At 49.4% G+C, this 20,549-nt stretch overlaps 3 protein-coding genes across 3 annotated transcripts in view; 1 reads left to right on the plus strand and 2 right to left on the minus strand.

The window, feature by feature from the left end:
* The window catches only part of Slc39a11 (solute carrier family 39 member 11), a 410,909-nt gene extending 410,100 nt beyond the window's left edge, over positions 1–809 (minus strand). The window contains exon 1 of the mRNA XM_036196367.1: positions 445–809. The gene's annotated coding sequence lies outside the window, so the exon portion shown is untranslated. The remainder of the gene's footprint in view (positions 1–444) is intronic.
* On the plus strand, positions 1–12,880 carry Cog1 (component of oligomeric golgi complex 1). The gene is made up of 14 exons (XM_036196357.1): positions 1–378; positions 2,302–2,543; positions 2,690–2,871; positions 3,010–3,180; positions 5,574–5,730; positions 6,346–6,556; positions 7,422–8,210; positions 8,581–8,727; positions 8,950–9,111; positions 9,935–10,062; positions 10,885–10,993; positions 11,496–11,605; positions 11,679–11,757; positions 12,689–12,880. Exons 1-14 carry the CDS (start codon positions 64–66, stop codon positions 12,824–12,826), a joined length of 2,940 nt encoding a protein of 979 aa, XP_036052250.1. The 5' UTR covers positions 1–63; the 3' UTR covers positions 12,827–12,880.
* Fam104a (family with sequence similarity 104 member A) overlaps positions 11,830–20,549 on the minus strand; it is an 18,903-nt gene continuing 10,183 nt past the window's right edge. Inside the window, exon 3 of the mRNA XM_036196369.1 lies at positions 11,830–13,992. Coding sequence (XP_036052262.1) covers positions 13,753–13,992 — 240 coding nt within the window. The 3' untranslated portion in view covers positions 11,830–13,752. The remainder of the gene's footprint in view (positions 13,993–20,549) is intronic.

Genomic DNA, 20,549 nt, shown 5'->3' on the forward strand with positions numbered 1-20,549 from the left:
TGGCGGAGGGGGCGGGGCGGAGCTGGCAGGCGGAAGCAGCCGGCGGACCTCTGGCTTAGCACCATGGCGGCCGCGACCGCCTCCCCGGCTCTGAAGCGGCTGGATCTGCGCGATCCCAACGCGCTCTTCGAGACTCATGGAGCGGACGAAATCCGCGGGCTGGAGCGCCAGGTTCGAGCGGAGATCGAGCACAAGAAGGAGGAGCTGCGGCAGATGGTGGGCGAGCGATACCGCGACCTGATCGAGGCGGCCGACACCATCGGCCAGATGCGCCGCTGCGCCGAGGGGCTGGTGGACGCCGTGCGGGCCACCGATCAGTACTGCGCCCGCCTCCGCCAGGCCGGCTCCGCGGCGTCCAGGGTCCCCCGGGCCCCGCAGGTCAGTCCGGGACCCGAACCCGCCACGTCCCGCCGCCCTCGCCGTCCGGCGGACCCCACCCCTCACCTTCCGCCGGAGGAGCCCGCCCCTCGCGCTGGTCTGTGCTCCCGGGAGGCGTCTGCCGGCCTTGCTCAGGACGCTCGCTGGTCCGCTCCCGAAAAGTCAGCCGGGCCTTTTGCTCCAGGAGCCTTCCCGGACTTCCGGACGATTCCCTCGCCTCCCTCGGGTTCCCAGCGCTCTCCTTCCCTTTTAACTGAAAACGCCAGGGGTCCCTCGACAGTCAAGGAGCAGATTTTTCCCGTTTGCTCACGTCTTCCCATCAAGTCATTCATTCCTCATCCCACCCTGAACCCGAGCCTGGAGAACTGGGGGGAGGGCAGCCTCAGCCGTCAGGCCCTCCCCCTTTTAATAGGTGAACAATTTCATTTTAGGCAGCGAAGCTGGTCTAGAAAATTCAAGTCATCCCGTCTTCCATTCCCTGAAACTTTAAAGACCCGAAGTGGAAGGACGGGGTGGGAAGCACATCCTAACCTTGGCATTGGCCTAGGCATGAACAGAGGGCATGTAGGGTAAATATTTTTAACCTGAGAGAAGTTACTGGAACAGTAGAAACAACAAAAGCACAATCTGACACTCATTGGAGCTAGCCTTCTCATGCTGCTTGGTTTTCAGGAAAATCCAAGCCAAAAAAACAAAAACAACAACAACAAAAAAAAAACAACAACAACAAAAATAAAAACCTGGGGTATCGTGATGAAAATGCGCATAGAAGGTTGGAAATACATTGGCCCTTATCACTCCTTAAGCTCTGCATTAAGTACAGTCCCCTTCAAATGACCAGACAGCTGGCTAACCTCAACTATATAAGCCTACTTTAAAAAATGTATTGATTTTCATAGTTACAACTGATGAATTTCAGGGGCAGCCCCACAAATGCCTTCTCCATTCAAATCACAAACAGAAGCCTCCCAATGTCTTTTCTGAAGCTTACATGCTAATCAAGGAAATAAGTCTATGAGAAGTTGAATTTTTTTAATGTAATTTAGATTAGCAGTAGAAAATATTTTACCATGAAAGTGATTAATCACCAAAATAACTGCGTCTGTTTGATATATAATAGTTCTGAAGGAAGTGCTTTAGGTGTGGGTCCTCCTCAGTAAGGACAGCTGAGACTTGGAACATTGATGTCTCTGACCAGCTATGTGCCTATAACAAAATATTTGACACTGGGTAATTCATAAAGAATTGAAATTCATTTTCCCACAGGATTGGGTCCTAGGAAGTCCAAGATGGAACTGTTAGCATTTGATGTCTGTAAGGATCTGCTTGCCTCACGTGGCAGATGGGGAGGAGCACAAAAGAGCCAAAGTTACACACACACACACACACACACACACACACACACACACACACGGCACTGATGAAGACAGAATAGTGAGGTGAGAGGGCAGACTGAGACCTGAAATGAAGCCTGGGCCAGATGAAAATTTGGTGCAGGGGTGGCAAAGAACAGTGAGCATAAATCTCTGGTGCTCTCAAAGAGTGAGGAGAGAAAATGAAGACTGGATGTCAGAGAAAGGAGGTGCCTGCCACCAACAACCAGATGGTGAGATGTTGGCCTGCCTCGGGCCTCAGTGCCCCACTGGCTGAGTGGTACTAAGTCTAGCTTAATGAAACTTTAGATTTTTTTTTTTTTTTTTTGAAGATGGGGTTTCTCTGTTTAACTCTGGCTGTCCTAGAACTCGCTGTGTTGACCAGGCTGGCTCTTAACTCACATAGATCCACCTGCCTCTGCCTCCTGAGTGCTGGGATTAAAGGTGTGCGCCTCCACACCCGGCAAAGCTTCAAATCTCAAGCTGTCCCCTAACTTCTCCCCAAGCCTGTGTAAACGGAGCTTTTGTTTGCTCGCCTTTCCGCCCTCAGCCACAGCCAGCATCTGAGAAGTTCTACAGCATGGCTGCCCAGATAAAGCTGCTGTTGGAGATCCCCGAGAAGATATGGAGCTCCATGGAAACCTCTCAGCATCTCCAGGCCACACAGCTCTACCTGCTCTGCTGCCATCTGCACAGCCTGCTCCAGCTGGACTCCTCTAGCTCCAGATACAGCCCCATCCTCTCGAGATTTCCCATACTCATCCGGCAGGTGGCAGCAGCCAGCCACTTCCGGTAAGTGAGCACCCATAGGCTCTCTAAAGATGTCTGGACCTCACTTAACCCCTACTGGGTCACGGAGTCTGTCTTCTTTCCTGATGTACTGAGGTACTTCACCCCAAATGTTAGCCATTCTTGTTGATCTTTGTGAGTCTTTGTAGGTCAACTATTCTGCACGAAAGCAAGATGCTACTCAAATGCCAGAACGTGTCGGACCAGGCTGTGGCCGAGGCCCTGTGCTCTATAATGCTCCTGGAGGAGAGTTCTCCCCGCCAAGCCCTCACAGACTTCCTGATGGCCAGAAAGGCAACCATTCAGAAACTTCTGAACCAGCCTCACCATGGTGGGTGTGCTTTTCTCTAAAGTGTAATTCTTTAACAGGGGATGGAGCAGCATGTGTCAAGAGAGCCTGAGGCATCAGGGTTCTGTGTTCAGCCTTGCTAAAGGGAATTGTTTAAAAGAGGGTGGCTTCTTCTTACAGGTGCTGGCATCAAGGCCCAGATTTGCTCTTTGGTAGAGCTGCTGGCTACTACTCTGAACCAAGCCCATGCCCTTTTCTACACTCTACCAGAAGGTGTGCTGCCAGACCCATCCCTGCCCTGTGGCTTGCTCTTCTCTACCCTGGAGACAATCACAAGCCAGCATCCCACGGGTGAGCTGAGAACCTTTTCTCATTCACTCAACTGAGCTGCCATGTCCCAGCCGCTGTGCCATACTCTGGGGATAAATCAGTGAACTGAGAAGATTCCATCTCCTGCTCCGTGGATGTCACAGTTGAGTTGTAAAAGCAGATGCTGTAAATGTAAGGTACCAGTTGCCTAGCAACACTGGAAGGATCTTCCCAAGGCCAAAGAGGACTTCACTGGGGAGTGGTGGTGCATGCCTATTATTCTCAGCACTCGGGAGGCAGAGGCAGGTGGATCTCTCTTGAGTTCAAGGCCAGCCTGGTCTACAGAGTGAGTTCCAGGACAGCCAGAGATACACAGAGAAACCAAACAACCAAACAACAACAACAACAACAAAACCCTGAAAGCTGAAGGTTGAGAGGAGTTACTGAGTGAGGAAAGGAAGAGAGTCCCAGGTAGAAGAAAGAGGAGGCTCAAAGTCCTGAGATAAGGATGTTAGTGCACCCGAGAAGCCGAAGAAGGCCAGCAGGAGAAGTTTCAGAGTGAGGGGAGGATCTAGTGAGAAGAGGCCCAAGGCACGTCCCGGGGCCAGGTAATATACAGCGGTGTGGGCCAGATGTGGGGGGGTTGGACTTCACCCAGAGATCCGGGTATTCTTCCGTGACCTTGCAGGCTTGGGATGCTCCCTCTGCCACATGTGCCCATGCGTCCCATACCTCTTTGGGGTAGCATTTTCCCAGCTAGAATGAAGTGTTTTCATGTGACAGTGGAGTCCTTCAGAGCAGAGTGAGACTAAGAGCTAACAGGAGGCTGTCACCATGGCCCAGGGTCAGACATAGGATGGGGACTTGGGTTAGAAGGGAGCCATGAGATAGGGTAAGTGGACAGTCGATCTCTGTTGAGAGGACTGGGGATGAAGGATTGGCTGGGAAGCATGTGGGAAGGGAAGTATCCACGTTAACTAGAAGAGGAACTGGTTAGGGGCTGGTGATGGACCTACAGTTGCAGAGGAGACATTGGAGAACACTGAGACCCTGAAATGGGACCAAGGAGTGAGCAGGTGTCCCCAGAGATACACACCTGCAGTACACATATGGCAGTATCTGCAACCACAAGGATGGCTGTATCAGTGAACAGAGAGGATGACGAGAGATCCCTGGCATCATAGGACTGCAGGGTGAGGTGGGATGGTCGAGTGAACTCTGTAGGCAGCCAAAGGTGACAGGAAATGAGTACAGGGTAGTTACTGACACACACACACACACACACACACACACACACACACACACACACACACACACACACATATGCACACGCACTGCACAGGTACATAGCACCCTCCCTCCCCCTCCGAGCTGCCATGTAATCATTTATCCCTCTCATGAAAGGTGAGTACTGACTGACCTGCCCTGGCATAGGAAAACAGAAGTTTGAGGTTCCCTTGCAAGAGCCTTGTGTTTCAAACTCCGAGTGGCTCTTTGTTTTGTTTTGGTTTTTGTCTTTCAAGACAGGATTTCTCTGTAGCCCTGGCCGTCTTGGGACTCACTCTGTAGACCAGGGTGCTGAGTGGCCTCCTACAGAGTACAGTGACCGGCACTCCCCAAGGAGCACAGTGCAGGCCTGAGGGATGACCAGGAGACTCAGCGAGCAGGGCTGCCAGTGGCTGTTCCCTTGGATCGTCAAGGGACCTAGGATACTGAGGAAAGGAAATTGACCAGCCTGCACTTTTTGATAACTTAAGCTCTGTTGTTAGAATGTCAAGGACTGGTGGGTACAGTGGCATGCACCTGTAGTCCTAGCGACTTCAGAAGTCTGAAGCAGGAGGACACTGGGGCTCAGGGTTGGAGACCAGCCTGAGTGACATGGTGAGATCCCACCTCACACACACACACACACACCACACGCACGCACGCACGCACGCATGCACACACGCATGCACACACGCACGCACACCAGAATGCACAGCATTCTTCCCTTCCCTGTCTTACCCTTCTTTCCCCCTGACCTGTATTCTCCTCAACCAGCAGAATGGCAGAACGTGGGAAAGCTGCCACACACAATGTTTTTTCCAAACAATGAGGGCCTGACATTCCTTGTACTTTTTATTTTTTATTTTTTTTTTTTTGGTTTTTCGAGACGGTTTCTCTGTGTAGCTTTGTGCCTGTCCTGGATCTCGCTCTGTAGACCAGGCTGGCCTCGAACTCACAGAGATCCGCCTGGCTCTGCCTCCCGAGTGCTGGGGTTAAAGGCGTGCGCCACCACCGCCCGGCTACCTGTAGTTTCTTAATCTAACCTTTTATCCAGATTAACCCTCAACGGGGGGGCGAGCTAGGATTTTGGAAGTTCCCTCATGGTTTTTTAATTCTTAATACGCTGTTGAAAGCACAGTGTGGATTCTTCTCACTTGGCTTTTCTCCAGGAAAGGGCATCGGTGTCCTGCAAGGGGAGATGAGGTTGTGCAGCTGGTTCAGACACCTGCCAGCTTCCATTATGGAGTTCCAGCCAGAGCTCCGAACTCTTGCACATCCTGTCAGCCAGGAGTACCTGAAAGACACACTGCAGAAATGGATCGACATGTAAGCAGTCAGAAAGTATCCCTGAGGCTTGACCTGCACGCAGCCTTTGATGTGGCCATACTTGTGAGGCACAAGCTGAGACTCAGTCATCTGGGTGATGTACCACATGTCAGCTACCCACTCAGGGTGCACTGCTCCCTTTGTACCCACTTAGTACCCATGCTAGGAGCATCAGAAAGTTATTTTTCCAAGGGCTGGGGAGACGGCTCATCGGTTAAGAGCATTTGCTGTTCTTCCAGAGGACTTGGATTCAGTTCACATCAGGCAGCTGACATCCACCTCTATAATTCCAGCTCCAGGGGGATCTGCTGCCTCTGACCTCTGAAGGCACCTGCACTCATGTTTACCCACCTGCGTACACACACAAGTACACATAATTACAAATAAAATCTCCAAGCCGGGCAGTGATGGTGCACGCCTTTAATGCCAGCACTCAGGAGGCAAAGGCAAGCAGATCTCTTGAGTTTAAGGCCAGCCTGGTCTACATAGTGAGTTCCAGGCTAGACAGGAGTCAGAGTGAAACCTCTCTTTAAAAAACAACAACAGCAACAACAACAAAACCACAATACAAAATCCGGGAATCCAGTAGAGCCCAAGGAAGTGGTCTTCTTACAGGTGCAATGAAGACATCAAAACGGGGGTCACCGACCTGCTCCTGTACGTGAAGAGCATGAAAGGTCTCGCAGGGATCAGAGATGCCATATGGGACTTACTTAGCAATGAGTCCGCCAGCCACAGCTGGGAGGTGGTGTGTCAGCGGCTTCTGGAGAAGCCACTCTTGTTCTGGGAGGACCTGATGCAGCAGCTCTTCCTGGATCGCTTACAGGTGCGGTGCGCATCACGTGGACCACCTGACACCCAAGTCCAGTGTGGCCTTTGACCACGTTAAAAATGCCCTCATTTAGTGTTTTCTTCCCCTATTTCTTACCACTAAAATTTTCTAAAAGCTTAGAAACAGCAGGTCGTTGTCGGGGGCCCCCAGTGATGCTGTCCTTGTTCTCTGCCACTGTGTTAATGGTATCAGTCATTTTTCTCATCACTGTGACCTGACAGAAATAACTTGAAGGACGATGTATTTTAGCTCAGTTTTTTTTTTTTTAAAGTTTTATTTATTTATTATGTATACAGCATGTATGACTGCAGGCCAGAAGAGGGTACCAGATCTCATTACAGGTGGTTGTGAGCCACCATGTGGTTGCTGGGAATTGAACTCAGGACCTCTGGGAGAGCAGCCAGTGCTCTTAACCTGAGTCATCTCTCCAGCCCGTATTTTAACTCAGTTTTAAGAGTTCATTGCATGGTCACTTGGCTGGTTCGGGCCCATGGCAAGAACATGTGGCTGAGCCTCGCTGTAGTGAGGCAGAACACATGACCAGAGCATTCGGGAGAGCCTTCTTAGCTCAGGCAAACAGGAAACAGATGCGGGTGGGAGGGCAGAAGTCCAGACCCTGAGAACACACCCATTGCCCCTGTTTTCATGAAGCCCACTCCTAAAGTTGCCACTCCAGTGTACCACCAAGGGAGACCAAGCTGTTAACCCAAGCCTGTGTGGGCATTTCATGGTCAGGCTCTAACACTCACTGTGAGTGTGGTAGAGAACGTTCTGAATGCTGGCATAAACTGCCATTTCAACTCGTTTGGAAATTTCCATAAAGTAATGATGACTAAAACTCCGCCCTCCTTCTCTTTAGACACTGACCAGAGAAGGCTTTGAATCCATCTCCAACAGCTCCAAAGAGCTTCTGGTCTCAGCTTTGCAGGAACTGGAGACCAACAACTCCACATCGAATAAGCATGTCCACTTTGAGCAGAACATGTCTCTTTTCCTCTGGTCCGAGAGTCCCAGTGACCTGCCTCCTGATGCTGCCTGGGTCAGCGTGGCAAACCGGGCTCAATTTGCCAATAGTGGCCTCTCCATGAAAGCTCAAGCTGTCAGCCCTTGTGTACAGAACTTCTGTTCAGCCCTGGATTCTAAGCTGAAGGTTAAACTGGACGACCTCCTGACCTACCTTCCCTCCAGTGACACACCACTGCCTAAGGACCCCTCCCTCCTGCACCAGGCTAAGAACTCTGCCTTTGATAGATACGCAGATGCTGGGACTGTGCAGGACATGCTGAGGACTCAGTCTGTGGCCTGCATCAAGTACGTTGTGGGCTGCATCCAGGCAGAGCTGCAGACCACTGAAGAAGTCACACAAGACCAGAAGGATGTCCTTCATGGCACCAAGCTGCACGCAGTCCTCTTCATGGCCAGACTCTGCCAGTCCCTGGGAGAACTGTGCCCTCACCTGAAGCAATGTATTGTGGGAAAGTGTGGGGGCTCTGAAAAACCTGCAAGAGAGGCCAGGGCTCTGAAAAAGCAAGGGAAGGGAAAAGCTCAAGAGGTGCTCCCCGAGCAGGCCCTGTGGCAGGAAGTGAAGGAAGCTCTGCTCCAACAGAGCATCATGGCCTACCGGGTCTGGAGCTCAGCGCTTGTGAAAGTGAGTGACCGAATGATGACTTCGTGGGGTCTTCTTCCAGACTGGCCATCCTAGAGACAAATAGTGCTTAGTCATAGCTACCATAACCTGTGCCAGGCAGATCGGGTGTAAATGCCTTGTTCCGCAGCCTAGACTTGGCAGCATGTTTCCGTCTTACCAACCTGGACAGGGAACCCTGCTTCCTTCTTGTGTCAATATGGCAGCCCCTGTGGTCTCCAACCAGGTGACACCTGCCAGTACACAGGGGCTAGCATGTGCACTCCCCTGCTGAGTGTTAACTTGCCAGGAGAGTGGGGCTGGCTGCCTACCACCTACACACACTGCAAGGGCCCTGCGGAACTAATGTGGCCATTCTCTTTTTTATCACCAGTTTCTGATTTGTGGATTCACGCAGTCGTTGCTTTTAAGTGATGCTGGCTCAATCCTGGCCACTGCCACCAACTGGGATGAACTAGAAATTCAAGAGGAAACGGAGTCTGGCAGCAGCGTCACATCTAAGATACGCCTCCCTACTCAAGTGAGTTTGTCCCACTGTCACAGGTACTTGGGCTGCAAAAGGGGAACAAACTGTTCTGGGGAAGCGGGGTGGCTTTAGGAAGCCATTTCCATACGTACCTTCTGAGGAACAGCTGAGCGCTTTGGGCAGATCTCAAGTGGAGAGGTCAAGGTAAGTACCCTATGTGAGGGCCACGTGTGGCTTGCTGAATGCACTTAGCCACGTGTTGTTCTCATCTTTCAGCCGTCCTGGTATGTACAGTCCTTCCTGTTTAGCTTATGCCAGGAAGTTAATCGGGTTGGAGGCCATGCCTTGCCAAAGGTGACCCTGCAGGAGATGCTGAAGACCTGCATGGCCCAAGTCATAGCTGCCTATGAGCAACTCACAGATGAACAACAGGTAAAGGTAGGTATCCAAATGTTTTCCCAAACAAACAGACCTTGCTTGTTCTTGGATTTGGGCAGTTCGTATAAAGAGCACAGAATGGTATCATTGCCCAAGCCAGGCCCAGGCCCATAAATGTGCTCTATTGTGTTAGGAGAGGCATTCAGCTCTGCAAGTTGACCCGACCTCAGGTTCATATTGGTCACCCTGAAGGTCAGGACTGGTGGACAGGGTAAAAGCTTTCACAGTAAAAACAGCTCAGCTTTGGCACCACACAGGCTGGGCAAGTCTAACCCCTTCATCTACTCAGGATCAAATGTAAGCAGCAGATGGGCCTCTAAGCTGGCTTGAGTGGCCTTGTCACACACAGCAATGCAGCCCTTCTGTGCTGGCTGTCAGGTGAGATGGAGGATGGAGGAAGCTATGGCACCAAGGTTCTCTTTAGGATGGGAGGAGGCCCTAGCCTCTCAGCCTCCACTGCACCTGTGCCCTTGACCCTTGACTTGCCCTACGGTTTCACTGCGAACATTTAAAGGCAGGGCCATCCTGACTTGAGCAAATTCAGTGGCCTTCACTCCTGGGCCTCAGAGCTCACATAAATCTCCAGGCAAGAATCCTTGCCCCTTTGTGATGGCCACCTACAGCCCAGAGCCTGTTTTTAAGGGCTGGGTCTCTGAAATTTTTAAGACCAGAGTTCTATATTTAACACTTTGAGACTAACCTGGCCCTGTGGGTGTCAACAGCACCTTCTGAAACTGTACCAAGCTGTAACACAAGCATAACCTGCAGCTGCTCTTGGAACATGTAAGGAATCACCCCCTCACCAGCCAGCCTTCACTTGCAGAAAGAAGGGACATTTGCAATGACCCAGAACCGAGCCCTGCAGCTCCTCTATGACCTGCGCTACCTCAACATCGTTCTGACCAGCAAGGGGGAGGAGGTGAGGAGTGGCCGGAGCAAGCCAGACTCCAGGTGACTATTCCTACTGGGCACCTCCAAGCAGCCTCTTCCTGATGCAGTTGTTAATGGACAGTACACTTATAAGGGTTCCTCTAGGGATTTCCCCATTTTACAGTGTTAGGAGAGTACAGCGTTCATTAGAAACCTTACTTCAAGTCCAGGAGTTAGATCTTTGTCTTGGGCCAGCAATAAACCACATCTTGCACTGTGCATATCTCTATAAGCTGCCAGGCTGTGGTGGCGAGCACCTTTAATCCCAGCACTTGGAAGGCAGCGGCAGTCAGATCTCTGTGAGTTCAGGGCCAGCCTGGTCTATGGAGCAAGTGTCAGGACAGCCAGGACTACACACAGAGAAGCCCTGTCTTGGGGAGGCAGGGGTCTATGAGCTGAGTACTTGAGCAGCCCTGAGGCCACACCACAGGGAAACATCTCACACTGCTGTGTCCTGTATTAAGCTATGGTCCAGCACCATCTTACAATAGTCTGTATGCTGACGTATGACAACAGTCTAAGCTGAGGGCCATCAAAGCCCCTTTCCTGAGACCTCCAAAGAAAGCCAGCCATATCCTGCATGTTGACTGGTTTCTCTTCAACAGTGAGTCTCTGTGTAATTAATACTTGCTGAATAAGTTCCACAGCCAAGTGAAGCAGGCAGAACCTGTCTAGTAAGTGAAAGGCACGGGATTTGGGCATCACGGCAGGCTGATTGTCAAAAGGACACCAAGCAACTCGGCTGCAGAGTGCCCACCTCTAGAGTTTCTATGGCAGTAAAATACTGCCAGATCATTTTCTATCCTGAAGTGTGTGGAGAATAATGTTTCTAACTCTTCTCAGAATTGAGAAAGTGACTGACAGACTGGAGGCCCTCATTGACCCCTTTGACCTGGATGTTTTCACGCCACATCTCAACAGCAACCTTAATCGCCTGGTACAGCGGACTTCTGTAAGTTGGGTCACAACCATGCTCAGTGTGACTAGAGATAACTTAGTTCAAATCACACACCAGGCTTGCTCCAGTCCTTCGTGCACAGGGATGCTACAGCCACTTCCTGGAAGAGGATTAGGGAAAATGCCATGGGCTTCAGTAGCCATGTTGGAGGTAAGGGTCAGTGAAGCTTATCTGCATGAGCCTCAGAAAAAGAAATACATGGGTGCCAGGCCCATTGTGGAAGATGTGTGCCACTGACCTGCCACCGAGCTCAGTCCCCAGGACTCCTATGTTACAAGAAAAGTGACTCCAGAAAGTTGTCTTCTGACCTCCACGTGCACTTGCAAACACACACACACACACACCCCAAATGTTTTAGAAAAGAACTACATGGCTTTGGGATTCTCACCTATGGCAGATTAAGGAGTAATTCTTAAAAATCCCAAGCAACAGGTAAACAGTGAAGTGACTGTTTCTTGGGGTGACAGTCACGGGCCCCTCCCTTTCTTATCTGCAGGTTCTATTCGGATTGGTTACTGGTACAGAGAATCAGTTTGCCTCTCGGAGCAGCACATTCAACTCGCAAGAACCCCATAACATCCTGCCACTGGCCTCCAGCCAGATCAGGTGAGCAGCTCATGAGGCTCTGGTAGGCCGAGGCCCCTGATCACCTCGCTGACATGGCCTTTCTTGTCTTGAGGTTTGGACTGCTTCCACTGAGCACGGCGAGCACGAGGAAGGCAAAGGCCACCAGCAGAGGCGTCGAAACAGAAGCCCAGGTCAGTGCGAAGAGGCTCTCCTGGTTCTTCCAACCCCCACCAGCTCTTTTAGAAATAACCAGTTAGGCACTGTATGGCAATGACTAAGGCTGCTTTTAATGGCGGCGCAACAGAGTACAAGGTTTCACTAGCATGAGCAAATAGCCTCAAAACAGAAAGGGACCCAGACCCAGATCCGGACCGTAAAGGACACACAGCACAGGATCGAGGTTTCTTGCGTTTTGTAGGGTGAAGAGCTGTTACTACTGGCAGTCCTGCACTGTGATCAGAGCATGGGGAGAAGGCCCTTTTGTCTTGCAGATGGTCTCATCTGTGCCTTTAGTTGGGTGGGAAATAGGAAGAAACGTGCTTTCTCAAGCATTGTTTTATTAATACATGTTTTGTTTTGGTAGGACGCCATCCATTAAGCCTGCCGGAGCCCTCCTGGGTATTTCTGGATTGTGTTGTGTACATGTGTGCTTGACGGCTTCTCTTATAGCACTGTTTGCCTATTAGACAGAATTCCAGTAGAGTATCCTTTTCCCACGTTCCCTGCCAGCAAACCCAGTAAGACCTAAGTCCTTGGCAAACAGCTGGTTTTAAAATCTGGAAAGTGATTCTAAGAGAAAAATTTCTTTCTGAACTTCGGGCCTCATGACACTGGTTCCCATGTCACACAGCTGGCCTTTCCATGCTGTGGCTCTCAGAGGACCGGGCCATGGAAGTTACGCATGTTCATTCTTCCTGGCCTGGGCCTCCTTCAGACTGTACTAGTATCACATAGTGTAACCCGCTCTGGTCCAGCAAGTCCCTCAGACCTTTCTTACTAGAACCTTCCCTGCTCCTCAGTGCTACTGCCTGTGTTGTGTGGCCTCTGAGTGGGGTGCACGGAGGGGGAGCAGGCAGGAGCTGAGGGTGAACACTTAAGGCACTTCCTCTCATCTAATGGCAGGTTGGCCCCCCGGCACTTTCCAGAGTAGGTGACCCAACGCATCCTGGCTCCTTGTTCAGACAGCTCGCCAACGAGGAAGACGACTCACCTGCACCTTCCTTATTCAAGCTTGCCTGGCTGTCCAGTATGACAAAGTAGCATGGAAACAATGCCCAGGCTCTCTAATTAAATACTACTGCATTATTTTTATTAGATGTGCCTCTGCTTGTATTTCTACACCACCCCACCCAATGTGTCTGGTTCTGATGATGGAGTGTGGCCCCTGGCAGGGGTGCTGACAAGCATGAGTTAAGTCCTCCTCTTCAGCTATGGGCAGCTTGGGCTTCATCAGCACTGACCACTGCCTTGGTTCTGGACACTGCAGAGGTTAGCAGTTAAGCTGTTAACACACAAGTTTGTCAGTTACTAGGAATTCCTTGACTTAGAGAACTGCGTGTTCTCTGTAGCATCTGAGGTGCAGACTAAAGGAAACAGATACGGAATTGGTATTCTCCCTGGAAATACAAATGTGTAACAGACCACAGCTAGGGAAGGCGCGTGGCCCCATGGTCTTCAAGAATGGACGGCCGGTTCTGTTCAGGGAGCACTTTCATGGACATCTACATACTAAGAGGTAGTATGGCTGTTAACTTCAGTGCAAGACTGAGTCAAGCTTCCTATTTGGGGAGAAAACTTAAATTTTTTTCCCATGGAAACTAGATATTCTTTACTAATTTATTGAGTTAAAAAAAAATTGAAGATCCCACATTTTAAAGAGGCTCTTACAGTGTCTAGTTGACAGATGTAGTTTTCAGAGGGAGACTTCCTCAGACACTGCCATGACATGGACTCGATGCCCTCTCTCAAAAGAATTCTATAAAAATTGCTCCCAAGCCCCTCTGAAATCACAATAGTGCAGTAAAACCCCAAGTAAACAGCTGCCTGCTGACCCAATACTCAAATAGAGACTGAAAGCCAACAGGCATTTTTTCCTTTGTGTGCAACTTTAAAAACAAATCATTAAGTTGAAATATCCAATCTGCACAGTGCTGTCCCTTCACAGAAGGCAAGAAACTGCCGGAGCATCATGTTGGAGGCCGGCCTCGGTGCTGTAGGCTGTGAAAATGGGCCTCCTTCAGGGTCTGATTGATAAGGAAGTAAGGGCCTTGGCACAGTGCAGACTGCTCGGGCACCGGCTGGGGGGTGCTAGGGCAGGATCCGGGGATGATCTGGCTCAAGCTGCTCTCTGGCCCACTGCCCCTGTCCGGGCTGTTGATGCTGCTGCTGCTGCTGCTGCTGCTCCCACCACTGTCGCTGCTCGAAGACTGGAAGAAAAGGGAAAAGCCAGGGTCATATCAGCCAGTCTTCCTGCAAAAAGGCTCTACTTGGGCTGAAAATGAGACGCCCTATTAAGAGTCTTCTTTGGCCAGGCGGTGGTGGCACATGCCTTTAATCCCAGCACTTGGAAGGCAGAGCCAGGAGGATCTCTGTGAGTTTGAGGCCAGCCTGGTCTACAGAGCGAGATCCAGGACAGGCTCCAAAACTACACAGAGAAACCCTGTCTCGAAAAACAAAAAACCAAAAACCAAAAAACAGTCTTCTTTGTAATGGCTAAAGAAAATCCCACTGTGAGCTGGGCGGTGGTGGCACATACCTTTAATCAGAAGGCAGAGGCAGGTGGATCTCTGTGAGTTTGAAGCCATCCTTGTCTCCAGAGAGAATTCCAGGACAGCCAGGGCTACACAGATACACAGAGGAAAAACCCTGTCGCCAAAAACACCACCACCACCACCAAATAATAATAATAGTATTAATAACCCACTGTATGTGTCCTGTGCTTTTACATTCACTCCATTTCCTTGCTACTCTGAAAAGCAACAATAAACACAAACGTGCAAGTGCTTCTGTGGTGGGATGCCCGGGGTCATATGGCAAGAAAGGTGAAAATAGGAATTTTGCATGAAAATGGATCTAAAAGACGGTATTAAGCTATCCCAGACCTTATGTGGACAGTGAGTATAGCTCATGCAACTAGAAAGGGATCCTAAGAAGGGAAGAGGTTTTAAGTAGAGTGGATGGTGTACAGAACATGAAAGTGGGGTAACATGGTAGGAGGAGGAGGGGGGAGGGGGAGGAACTCCCCCAAACTCTATCCTGAAATGCCACAAAGAAACTGTTATTTCATACACTCCCAACACTGGGCTTCACACACAGCCTGTCAGGTAGGAAGTTCTGGGTCTAATTCCAGCATGGACCTTGACTGCACACCCTTACCTACATATGATTTCTTCACTTCTCTGCTTTACCCACTCATCCTACCATTACCAGCAACTAGAGGTGGCTAGTTCTCAGCTTTGGTCAAAGCATCGGCTACTGGCTCGGGGGACAGAAAAGGCATGCCCTACCTACAAACTCTTGACACAGGTAACTGACGACTTGCACGCAAATGTCCTGTAACCACTTAGGACACACAGTACACTTAAACAATTGGCTAATTTGCACTGTCTTGCGGGGCAGTGGTAGCACACGCCTTTAATCCCAGCACTCAGGAGGCAGAGGCAGGCAGATCTCTGAGTTCAAGGCCAGCCTGGGCTACAGAGTGAGTTCCAGGAAAGGTGCAAAGCTACACAGAGAAACCCTGTCTCTATGAATGAAGGAATGAACAAATAAATAATAGGTTTATAAAAGCTTCCAGATCTATACTTTCCAAGTGACTATTAAGTCCTAGCTCTAGGTACTAATATGCACACAAATAAGTCACCTCAAACAGCCAGAATGCACTGCTCAGAAGCATCTACTGGTACACCTGACACCCATACTTGTCGACAACGATCTCAGCCGTCTAGCACAGGCACATACCCAGTGCTCACAGGTACTGTCTGTGCAATTAAAGTAGAAATAAGAAAAGGACTATAAGGAAATCAGGAAGCAGGATTAGCTGGAGTTAATTTTCTTTTTCTTTCCCCTTGGTTTTTCAAGACAGTTTCTTTGTGGAGCCTTGGCTGTCCTGGAACTCACCTGCAGACTAGCCTGGCCTTGAACTCAAGAGGTCCACCTGAAAGGTGTGCCCCACCACTGCCCAGCTGGAGTTAATTTTTTTAAATCTTAAAGCCAATGCCAAAACAAAAAATTTACTCTACAAAGGCCTCTCCTAAGCTACCTTAACAGCCTAGACTGGCTACCTACACTTTGAGAAGGTCATGAATATTTAAGTATGTCACTAACCTAGATAAGAAACCTACCAAGCAAAAAGTTCTGTCTCCTCTTAGTCTGCTTTCTTTACTGTTTTTCATTACAGACACTTTCTGAAAATTAAGGCAAGAACTAGAATAAGTCTTTATAAGTCAAAATTGCATGTCAAGTTGTATGTATTTCAAACTGTAACAGTCAAAGTGACATTATTCAGAAAAGATGAGAGCTCATTAACAGTATCTGTCCAACTAGCTGGTCTTGGTGGGGTTTCTTGAGCTGCACTTCGCATGTGTATCACCCCTGCCTCAGCCTCCCACTGCTGAGATTAGAAGTATATGCCACCATATCCAATGTTCCACTTCATTTTTTTGCTTCCTAGTTCATTTTTAAATCTTGCAAGCCAACTCATGGTGTCATGGGTAAACTGTCTCACAAGCATACATCCAGTCGAACTGGTTAAATTGTAATATATCCATTACATATATATGTACCACAAAATTATCCTCAGCATTACCAGAGATGCCAGAAACTTAAGAAATCACTTTTTCTTTAGACTAAACCCTACATATAATGTATCGTCTGATTTTCCCCCACTTAGGCTGGCTTTGATGGCTTAGCAAATAAAGGCACTTATTTGCTGCCAAGACTGACAACCTGAATTTGATCTCTGGTTCCCATGTGTTGGAAGAGAACCAATTCCCCTAAAAGTTGTTCTTTTACCTCCATACACACAAGCTGTAGCTCGAATGCGCCCACACACATACACAACAAATAAATGTAATAAAAATCGTATAAAAAATACTTTTCTGGCCAGGCGTGGTGGCTCTTGCCTTTAATCCCAGCACTCAGGAGGTAGAAGCAAGCGGGTCTCTGAGTTTGAGGCCAGCCTGGTCTATAGATCAAGTTCTAGGACAGCCAGAGCTACACAGAGAAACCCTGTCTTTTTTTTTTTTTTTTTCCACTCCCCATACCCAAGAGTATTAGGGCAGCACAAGTTGGAGTCAATGATTTTTGTTTTGTTTTGTTTTTTTTCTAGACAGGGTTTCCCTGTGTAGCTCTGGTGCCTTTCCTGGAACTCACCTTGCAGCCGAGGCTGGTCTCAAACTCACAGAGATGCTCCTGCCTCTGCCTCCCGAAGTGCTGGGATTAAAGGCATGCCCCCACTGCAGGCTCAATGATTGTTTTAAGAGAAAGAACACAAGGTTGAGTGGGTGGGGAAGTGGGGTAGACCTGTGAGGAGTGGGGGAAGAGGGTGGTATGATCAAATCACACTATAAAATTCTGAAAAATTAACAGAAATATTTTTGTTTTGTAAAAACTTTTTCTTTACCATATATATACTATGGTACATCAAAACAGTCTGGAAGACACATGTGGCAAGGCATTCAGAATTTGGGTCTTCTACTTTATTTAACTGCTTTATTTTCCTTTTCTAAAGGCCCCATGAGCGAGTGTGAGTGAGTGTGTGTGTGTGTGTGTACCACATTCATATAAAAGCCAGGAAGCCACGGAGAGAATCTGATCCCGTAGGAGTGGAGTTACACGTGGTTGTCAGCTGCTATGAATGCTGGGAACTGACCAGGTCTGCAAGACCAGGTCTCTCCAGAACCCATTATTTTTTTTTCTAAAATTTTTAACCAAAAATATATTTAGAGAGAAAAATACCCATGAGTAAAGAACATTACTATAAAACAGAGTAAGGTCTTTAGTTACTTCCGACTTCAAGACCGAGACTCTGAAAAGGCTGCTGACTGACTGACATCAGTCAGACTCTAGGAAGGCTGATTCACCTTCCATACATAACTACCGAGGACTCACAAGCTTGTGGCTCTCACAGGCACCTGCCTTCACCCTCCAGAAGGAAACTGGAAATGGACAACTAATGCAAAGCCCCACCAAGCAGCTCCCTGGGGGCAGGCAGGCCTGGGCAGTCTCTGAGCACAGACACAGTGGCCTTGTGCCATCGGCCCCACTGCCCTCCCGGGCACAAGTGAAAAGCGAGGTGAACTGGGCACAGCCTGATGAAGCTGCTCTCACTTGGTGATGCTAACTTTCAGTATCAGGTGGCTGGAAGGAGATGCTCCTATGTGATGGAATACAGTTCAAACTGCCACTCTGTCCAGGACTATCCTTGTTATACCTGCATCTGAAAAGGCACCAATTCTTTTACCCAAACTGGTTCCCGGCTGTTTGCTAATAACCTCCTCATGGAAGAAGCACTGACCACTCCAAAGAGTCCTGCTTTGAAAACCTGTGGAAACAGGGTCTTGAGTATAAGCAGCCATTATATCCTCATAACTGCTGGCATTGCAGTGCAGCCAGAAGGGAACAGAAATTCTGCGTCACTTGTGGGCTTCTGGCGCACTCCCCAGAACTCCAGTTGTTTTCAGGCCCACCTGTTAGGCAAACAGGATGATATGAGCACGTCACCAGGGCTGCTCAGGCACTTGGTAAATATTTACTGAGCTCAACTGGGGAAAATGGTGGTAATACATCCACAGACAAGCAGAGTCCACAGCTACTGCTGGCAGAGAAATGCAGTGGTGCATGCTGGGTAAGCATGGGACACGCTCCTAACAGTGGCTCCACTGGACGAGGAAACCTGCAACAGGCAGGAAATAACCAACCAGAGAATCAGTGTAAACTCCAAGCTCATATAGAAAAAGAGTGTCTTGAGAGTGACAAGCTCAGTGTGGTACAAGTGGACTGTGTCAGGAGCTGGCGAAACAGAAAATACAAAGAGAGGTCACGGCTAGATTACAAGAGCCACTGAGGCACAGCAGAACGAACACTCAGGTCATGCTCAGATCCACCCCAGGGAGTTAGGGTCCCAGGGCACTTATGTGTGATAAGATCTGGAGAGATGGAAGAGGCCCACTGATGTTTCCTCTGAATTGGTGCCTTTTCAGAGGCAGGCACAGGGACTGGAAGTGTTGAAGGTGTGTGTCATACCCAAGAGGGGATGGGAGGGCTCTGGAGGGAGATGGAGATGCCCAGCTGAGGACACAGGGCATGCACTTAAGAACAGCAGATACCGGGAACCACTTGCTGAATATCAACACCACTGCTCATATTCTCAGAGTTTAGCAAAGGAAAGAGAAAGGGAATGTGCCTGAGAAAGTACCACAGGGCTACAGACAAGCACAGACAGGTGGGGAGGGGAGGGGGAGGGGAGGGGAGGGGAGGGGAGGGGAGGGGAGGGGGAGGGGGGAGGGGGAGGGGGGGAGGGGGAGGGGGAGGGGGAGGGGGGAGGGGGGAGGGGGAGGGGAAGGGGAAGGGGAAGGGGAAGGGGAAGGGGAAGGGGAAGGGGAAGGGGAAGGGAAGGAAGCTGCAGATGGGTGAGGTAGGAAGGCAGAAGGGCAGAGCAGCAGACCAGAGAGGTGCAGACTCAGAGGTACAAAGATAAGGAGAAAAACCAGCAGACGCCTCTGGGACCCTGGCAAGCTGGTGACAGACAGGAAGATGGCAAAAGATCTAGGAACTACAATGCAGAGAATGAATACACTAAGAAGGTCACCTTTATTTTCTCAAATTCCTCACCACAGATGCTGCCCACCCCCAGTAGGTTTGCTTTTAATTCTATCTTTACCAGGCTGTGACACCAGTTTAAACGATAACCCCTTTACACCCTGGCAGAAACTAAACATCTCTAAGTATGGTTTTCTAGTCATAAGCTTTAAAAAGCAGCCCAAGCAAGCATATTAATTGTGGAGTCTCTCTGCTTCATAAACTCAGAACGAAGCCAGGTGTGGCAGTTCATATCTGTAATTCTGGCGCTCTGGAGACAAAGGAGGGAAGAAGACCAGGAGTTTAAGGCTAACCTGGGCCACTGGGCTATGAGACTCTCAAAAAGCCAAAAAAATAAGTTCAGGACAGAGAGAGATCAAGCAGGAACAAAGATGGAAGCCTCCTCCCTGATGGCCAGCTCTCACACTGCTGGAGGATGCTATGTAGGCTGCTGAGGGAACACTCAGCTGTGGACCCTCAATGTTACACTACTGACCAGCCAGGCAAGAAGTACACACTGCTGCCAATGGCACTGAGTCAGTAATAAGGTAACCAACCTCCCTGGTTGTATTGGAGACCTACTCCAAGGGGTACCACAAACCTGTCCAAATGCTGGAGGCTGGGGAGGTCCTAGGCCTCAGCAGGGAAGCTAAATGGACTCATGTACCCATCCAACTGCCATCTCAATCATGCTATTTCCATCTACAGATCAGTGCTACGTAAGTCTGGTGTACGCAAGTGGTAAAGTAGTCAAGGAACACTCCAGCCACACATGGGACTTACATATCATTTTCTCTCTAACATCAAAGGTTGAGAAGGAGAGAATGGAGGATCCAGAGGAAGGACTGGAGTGAGGTAGAATACCTGTGCAGTCTGGATCTCACAGGATCAGTGTTTGCTGGCCAAGACCTGTGCAAGCTCAGACCTGTCTAGCTGATGAGATGGCTCGGGGTAAAGGTACTTTATTTACCATGCCTAACAACCTGAGTTCAGTAGCCAGGACCCACATAGTGTAAAGAGAAAACCAACTTCTACAAGTTGTTCACTGTTCTGTGTAAGCATTACACTAAATAAATAAATGTCATTTTTAAAAGTTAAAGATTGGGCCTGTCAACATTCTGTCATGGAGAGAAAAGACCTATGAGCCTCTACCCCACAGGACAATGGTAGCTGTGGGGGAGGA

Source organism: Onychomys torridus, chromosome 8 (assembly GCF_903995425.1).
Source record: "Onychomys torridus chromosome 8, mOncTor1.1, whole genome shotgun sequence".
Classification (NCBI taxonomy): domain Eukaryota; kingdom Metazoa; phylum Chordata; class Mammalia; order Rodentia; family Cricetidae; genus Onychomys; species Onychomys torridus.

Excerpts from the sequence above, each read along its gene's own strand:
- Cog1 (XM_036196357.1), top strand. The coding sequence starts at position 64 with ATGGCGGCCGCGACCGCCTCCCCGGCTCTGAAGCGGCTGGATCTGCGC. Across the intron at positions 3,181-5,573 it reads CACAAGCCAGCATCCCACGG|GAAAGGGCATCGGTGTCCTG; the intron begins GTGAGCTGAGAA and ends GCTTTTCTCCAG. Across the intron at positions 8,211-8,580 it reads GGAGCTCAGCGCTTGTGAAA|TTTCTGATTTGTGGATTCAC; the intron begins GTGAGTGACCGA and ends TTTTATCACCAG.